General features: G+C 50.1%; 1 protein-coding gene across 1 annotated transcript; it reads right to left on the minus strand.

Moving 5' to 3' along the window:
• Positions 1 to 474: 474 nt before the first annotated feature.
• On the minus strand, positions 475 to 1513 carry LOC143928069 (ADP/ATP translocase 2). The gene has a single exon (XM_077452679.1). It carries the CDS (start codon positions 1496 to 1498, stop codon positions 602 to 604), a length of 897 nt encoding a protein of 298 aa, XP_077308805.1. The 5' UTR covers positions 1499 to 1513; the 3' UTR covers positions 475 to 601.
• Between the last annotated feature and the right edge of the window lie 5792 nt (positions 1514 to 7305).

Consider the following 7305-nt stretch of genomic DNA (forward strand, 5'->3'; position numbering starts at 1 on the left):
TTGTCCCCCTCTTCGGTTCTTCTGCCGGGCCACCGCGCCTTCTTATAGCTCTTTTACAGGCGGTGGCCCGGTCTTCTGTCGCCGCTGCCGCCTTCCGTTCTTCTTCTTCTTCTTCTTCTCCTTCTTCTCCTGAAGATGTTGACTAGACTCTCTCTCCGGCCACAATGCCAGGGACGCGCTGCGCGGCCACTTATATAGGGACAAGGGGCGGTGTCACATGGCTTTTTTTTTTTTTTTTTTTTTTTTTTTTTTAGATCCATATTTTTTATTTCCTCCAACCTAGGTTATTTAAAAACATGACTGAAATAAAAAATAAAGAACGTTGAATTGAGTCCCATCAGGTAAGCCCACCTATCAGATGTGCACTACAAATGCAGGCCCCACTGATAGTTAAGTGGGTATAAAGGGAATGATTTATGTTAATGTGGAAAGCTGGTGAAATGGAATAAACTTGTTTCCCCAAATATCAACCAGTAAAATTACCAGTTACATTTTATAAATAAAGGTGTGCTTGACAAAAACAAAAAAAAGAAAGTCCAGAACATTCAGGGTATGTTACATAATACAGCATGCCAGGTCAGACATCTGAACAAGGATAAACTTAGATGACTTTCTTGAGCTCATCGTACAAGACCAAGACAAAAGCACCGCCCATTCCTCTGAGCACGTTGGACCAGGCACCCTTGAAGAAAGCCCTGCCACCTTCATCTTTTGCTATCTTCTTCCAGCAGTCAATTGTGCCACTGTACATGATCTCAGCTCCTTTTCTTCCAGACTGCATCATCATACGACGACGGACTGTGTCAAATGGGTAAGAGGCAAAGCCTGCCACTGCTGTTACTGTCTGAGCAATCATCCAGCTGATAAATATGTGTGTGTTCTTGGGATCTGGAAGCATACCTTTAGCTGTGTCGTAGATTCCAAAATAAGCAGCTCTGTAAATGATGATTCCTTGGACAGACACATTGAAACCTTGGTAGAGACCTTTAAGCCCATCGGATTTGTAAATCTTGGCAAGGCAATCACCAAGACCCTTGAATTCTCTGCCAGCGCCAGCCTTTCCAACATCAGCAGCTAGACGGGTTCGAGCAAAGTCAAGTGGGTAGACGAAGCACAAGGAGGTGGCTCCAGCAGCTCCACCAGATGCCAGGTTTCCAGCAAAGTAACGCCAGAACTGGGTCCTCTTGTCAACATTATCAAGGAAGATCTTCTTGTACTTGTCTTTGAAGGCAAAGTTGAGGGCCTGGGTTGGGAAATACCTGATCACATTGGCGAGGTTACCACGCCAAAAAGACAGGAAACCTTGTTCTTTGGGGATACGGACAACGCAGTCCATGATTCCTTTGTATTGCTTGTCGGCTGTGATTTGTTTGCTTGCATGTTGGACTTGAAGCAAAAGCTTGACTCGTTCAATGGGCGCTACAGCGGTCTTGGAGATAGCAGCGGCCACGCCGCCAGCCAAGAAGTCCTTGGCGAAGGAGATTGCTGCGTCGGTCATGATGGCGGCCGGTGTTCTAGGAGAGTGGCTCTTACTGCAGCACTGAGCTTCCGAGGGCTGGGCGTCACATGGCTTTATGTCACATGGGTTGGTGTCACATGGTGACCCCGCCCCCTTACGATGTCACAGTCCCCATGTGACATCAACCCATGTGACCAACCCATGTGACATAAAGCCATGTGACACCGCCCCTTGTCCCTATATAAGTGGCTGCGCAAACTACTTTCTAAGTCCACCGTACTGTCGGGTCAAAAAAGTATGCCGGAGGCTACACACGGGGGGATTGTTTGGCGGACTTGAGTTTGCCGGACTTTTCCACCGGATTGTTTGATCGTGTGTACACGGCATATGAAGTAGTGATGGACGAACTTCCGACGGGACGTTTCGCGAACGCGGACCGCGAACGCGGCCGATAGTTCGCGAACCGTAACGTTCGCAGCGGGCCCCATTGACTTCAATGGGACGCAAACTTTGCAAACCTACAGGTCAAATTTGCAGCCACAAAATAATTACTAGCTATGCAAACATAGTCCCACCACATGGCCAGTGACATAACACATGTATGAGGTGAATATGGGATCGGCAACTACAAGCATTTTTTTATATGGGAAATTGTTGTGACAATTCAGGACTGTGGAGCGCATGAAGGCAATGGAGGAGAGGGAAGGTCAGGGTAGGCAAAGAAGAGGGTGCAGAAGATGATCACCAGCAGCGTGAGATACAGCAATGACACCTGCACCGTGATAGAGTCATCTAACAACAGCACCGTGATAGAGAGCACTGACATCAGCAGCGTGACATACAGCAATGACACCTGCACCGTGATAGAATGATCTGACACCAGAACCGTGATAGAGAGCACTGACATCAGCAGCGTGACATAAAGCACTAACACCAGCACTGTGATATACAGCACTGACAGCAGCACCGTGATAGAGAGCACTGACATCAGCAGCGTGACATACAGCAATGACACCTGCACCGTGATAGAATGATCTGAAACCAGAACCGTGATAGAGAGCACTGACATCAGCAGCGTGACATAAACCACTGACACCAGCACCGTGATATACAGCACTGACAGCAGCACCGTGATATACAGCACTGACAGCGGCACCGTGATAGAGATCACTGACATCAGCAGCGTGACATACAGCAATGACACCTGCACCGTGATAGAGTGATCTGACACCAGCACCGTGATAGAGCACTGACATCAGCAGCGTGACATAAACCACTGACACCAGCACCGTGAAATACAGCACTGACACCAGCACCGTGATATAGAGCACTGACATCAGCAGCGTGACATGAAGCACTCACACCAGCACCGTGATATACAGCACTGACACCAGCACCGTGATATAGAGCACTGACATCAGCAGCGTGACATGAAGCACTCACACCAGCACCGTGATATACAGCACTGACACCAGCACTGTGATATACAGCACTGACACCTGCACCGTAAGCAGCCCCAGGAGGAAGTCAGCATAGCACAGGGATGGTGGGAACCCCTCATAATGAGCATAGCACAGGGATGGTGGGAGCCCCTCATAATGAGCATAGCACAGGGATGGTGGGAGCCCCTCATAATATGCACAGCAGAGGTACAGCCCCAGGAGGAAGTCAGCACAGCACAGGGATGGTGGGAGCCCCTCATAATAAGCAGCCCCAGGAGGAAGTCAGCACAGCACAGGGATGGTGGGAGCCCCTCATAATAAGCAGCCCCAGTAGAAATATGACCCCACTCAACCTCTTCAAACAGGAGGGTACGGACATATAGTACGGTGTACTTTTTTTGGACAAGGAAGTGAGCCAAATGAAGAAAGAAGGTCTGTGTGCTCGATTAAAAAAATTGTTTATAGACATATACATGGTCTACTGGTCACATGTGTTGAATTCCTCGAAGATCCATGCCTCATTCATTTTTAGAAATGTGAGGTAGTTAACACTGTTGTGAGCTAGGCGAGTACGCTTATCGGTCACGATCCCCCCTGCTGCGCTGAACATCCTTTCGGACAGGACACTGGATGAGGGGCAAGCCAACAGTTCGATTGTAAATTGGGCAAGCTCTGGCCAGAGGTCAAGCCTGCCCACCCAGTAGTCCAGGGGTTCATCACTCCTCAGAGCATCCACATCGGCCACTAACTCGATGTAGTCGGACACCTGACGGTCTAGGCGTTCCCTGATGCTGGATCCGGATGACACCTGTCGATGGGTCGGCTGAAAGAATGACCTCATATCAGAAGTCACCAACACATCTTCAAACCGGCCTCTTCTTGCAGGCGCTGTTGGATTGGTACCCGTAACTCCTTCTCTGGGAGTGGGAATTGCTCCTTTGCCAGTGCACGCAAAAGCAGAATGCAGCATTTCTCGAAGCAAGGCCTGGAAGTGCTCCATTCTGACAGCCCTCTGTGACGGCGGTAACATTTTCGCCATTTTGTGTTTGTACCGGGGGTCTAAGTACATTGCCACCCAGTACTGGTCCTTGACCCTTATGCTTTTTATACGGGGGTCCCTATTAAAACACTGGAGTATGAAGGCCCCCATTTGCACTAAACTGGAAGCGGTGTGGTGGCCTGGCTCCTGCTCATCATCCAGGATAATGTCGTCCTCTTCATTCTCCTCTCCCCATCCACGCACAACAACAGGGATCCCAGAAAGGTTTAAAGCATGCTCTTCTTGCTCCTCCTCATGTGCCCCAGCACCATCCTCCTCTGACTCCTCTTCAGACTCCTGTTGTTGACTTGTCTCAGATAGAGTAGCCCCCCCTGGGAATTCATCCAGCATTGCGACTTCCTCATCTTCCCGCTCCTGCTCCTCCACAGCTTGATCAATGACACGACGCAATGCACGCTCCATAAAGAAGGCATAAGGTACCATGTCACTGATGGCACCATGGCTGCGACTGACCAGTTCGGTGATCACCTCAAATGGGTGCAGAAGTCTGCATGCGTCGCGCATGAGCAGCCACTGGCGCGGTGAAAAAAAAACAGCTCCCCAGAACCTGTTCTGCCACAGAGTTCATACAGGTAGACGTTAACTGCACGTTTCTGCTGGAGCAGCCTATCAAGCATATAGAAAGTTGAGTTCCATCGCGTCGGGCAATCGCAATAAGACGTCTAACCGGCAGATTGTGTCGCCGCTGAATGTCAGCAAGGAGAGCCATGCGTATAAGATCTTCTGAAATGGGCCAAGATTTTCCTTGCCTGGACCCCAGGGTATTTGACAACGAATCGCTGCACGACCAAGTTTAAGATGTGTGCCATGCATGGCACGTGTGTAATTTTGCCCTGTTTCAATGCGCTAAGCAGATTGGCACCATTGTCACACACCACTTTACCAACTGTCAAATTGAGTGGTGTTAGACACTGATCTGCCTGTGAACGCAAAGCTGAAAGGAGTGCCGGGCCAGTGTGGCTCTTGGCTTCCAGGCACAACAGACAATGCGCGGCATGGCAACGTCTCACCTGGCATGTCGAATAGGTTCTGGGGAGCTTGGGCGGCGCAGCGGAAGAGAAGCTAGCAGCAGAAAAGGAGGAGTCAGCCGAGGAGGAGAGGGAGGAGGATGGAGTAGGAGGAGGAGGAGAAGAAGAGCCAGGCCTGCATCCAATCCATGGCGGTAAAACCAAATCTACACGGGTGCCACGGGCTACATGCTTGACGGCCGTCAGAAGGTTCACCCAGTGGGCAGTAAAAGTGATATACCTTCCCTGCCCGTGTTTGTATCTTGGCACCGACACTGTGTGCCAGAGATACATTCACTTGCCACTGAACATGGCCATATAGCTCTGGGATACCCTTCTCTGAGAAATACTTCCTTCCTGGGACCTTCCATTGTGGTGTTCCAATGGCCACAAATTTTCGAAAGGCCTCCGAGTCCACCAGTTTATATGGCAGTAGTTGGCGGGCTATGAGATCTGACAAGCCAGCCGTCAACCGTTGGGCAAGAGGGTTATCCGGCATCATCATTTTTTTAAGCTCAAACATTAGGCCCACGGAAGCCTGCCTTTTTGCAGAAAAACGTGAGCTTGGCGTGATGGAAGGTGGAGTGGAGGACAATTGTGAGGAGAGAGGAGAAGGAGAAGTAGAAGACGAGGCTGGACGGTGAGAGCCTAGAGTGTGGCTTTGTGTGTTCCGTTGCTCCCACTGGGCTCGGTGATGGCTGCTCATGTGACTTCTTAAGGTGGTCATCCCTAGGTGAGTGTTGGGCTTACCGCGACTAATGCGTTGACTGCAAAGATTGCAGATGGCAACGCTATTGTCAGCAGCGGATACGTTAAAAAAAAGCCCACACGGGGGCGTGGCTACCGCGCAGTCGGATGGACGCGTGAAGCACTAGCTCCGTACCACCGAGAGCCTTATAGCACAGACCGGGGGATCGTACGGACTCCTACAGGCAGCACTTGGCGGCGAAACTCCTCTACACCTCGCCGGGATGACCCGTAAACGCAAGGGCATGCCTCAGCTGAAGAAATTACCGCAGTTCTTCCCGCGGACTCCTCGAGGCCTAATCCAAGATGGCGCCGGCAGCGCCTCACCCTCGGCTTCCAGCGGCTCCGGATCGGAGACACCAAGCCCAGGAGTACATAAACGCTCATCGCCCAGATCTCCGGGGATGTCTACTCCGCTCTCCCTCAGCCCAGTTAAATCAAAGCCGCGGATAGCAGAGACCCTTCACACCGAGCAGGTTAGTGGTGAAGGGGAACAACTAGATGACACCAGGGAAATTACTGACTCTATTGACATGTTCCCCACGTCAAACCAGCCTGTGTCCGACACCACACTAAAGGACATGTTGGTCTCCCTGCGCAGTACATTACATTCTGATATAATGGACTGCATGAGAGGATTTAAGTCTGATATGAACGAAATGGGCGCTAGAATTGACCACGTGGAAAACAAAATGGGTGAATTCGCGACCACCATCAATTCTGTAGTGGATGCTCATAATGATCAAGCGGAGGAAGTGGCATGGTTAAAAGCGAAAATCGCAGACTTAGAGGATAGATCTAGGCGCAACAACATCAAACTCAGGGGCGTCCCTGAGATAGTGTTGCCGGGGCAATTACTGCAATATGCCCAAGAGCTGATAGGTGCCTTCTTACCGGACTTGTCAGCTGCGGACCTGGCAATCGATCGAATACATCGCTTGCCTAAACCGTCACACCTTCCGGATAACATCCCAAGAGATGTTCTGCTAAGAGTCCATTTTTTCCAGGTTAAAGAAAAATTTACCTTAGCCTTCCGGACCAACAATCAACCACCAGAGCGCTACGCGAATCTACAAGTGTTCGCTGATTTATCACAGCAAACTATGCAGAAACGGAAAGCACTGCTGCCCATTACAAAGGCCTTACGCAACCACAACATACTATACAAGTGGGGGTTCCCTTGCAAGCTTACCATATCCAGGGAAGGCCAAACGAAAGTGATTAACAACCTAGAAGAGGGCCTAGACCTGCTCAAGCAGTGGAAAATAATCCCCTACCAGGAAGACAACACCTCCACTTCACTGTCTAAAGTATCATCGCAAGACAACTGGCAGGTGGTGTCGCGCAAAAAGAAGGTTGCGAGCTGCAATAATTGAATCCCCGGATCATATCATACCTCGGTATGAGATTTTTCTTTCCCTTTGAGATGCTCTCGGTACCTGCGGGACTTTGCTAGTTCTCATTTTTCCCCCTCAGTTATATGGCGGGCAGTAACAATGCCCACAGATTCCAAGTTGAATTGACCTTCTTATTCCCTTGGCGGATGCCAGGATTTCGAAGCTATTCTTTTTCTCTTTTTTTACTTGTGCT

The sequence above is a fragment of the Lithobates pipiens genome, unplaced genomic scaffold (assembly GCF_037356315.1).
Source record: "Lithobates pipiens isolate NorthernLeopardFrog02 unplaced genomic scaffold, aLitPip1_a1.2 Scaffold_23, whole genome shotgun sequence".
Lineage (NCBI taxonomy): Eukaryota > Metazoa > Chordata > Amphibia > Anura > Ranidae > Lithobates > Lithobates pipiens.

Coding starts and splice junctions, on each gene's coding strand:
- LOC143928069 (XM_077452679.1), bottom strand. CDS start 1,498: ATGACCGACGCAGCAATCTCCTTCGCCAAGGACTTCTTGGCTGGCGGC.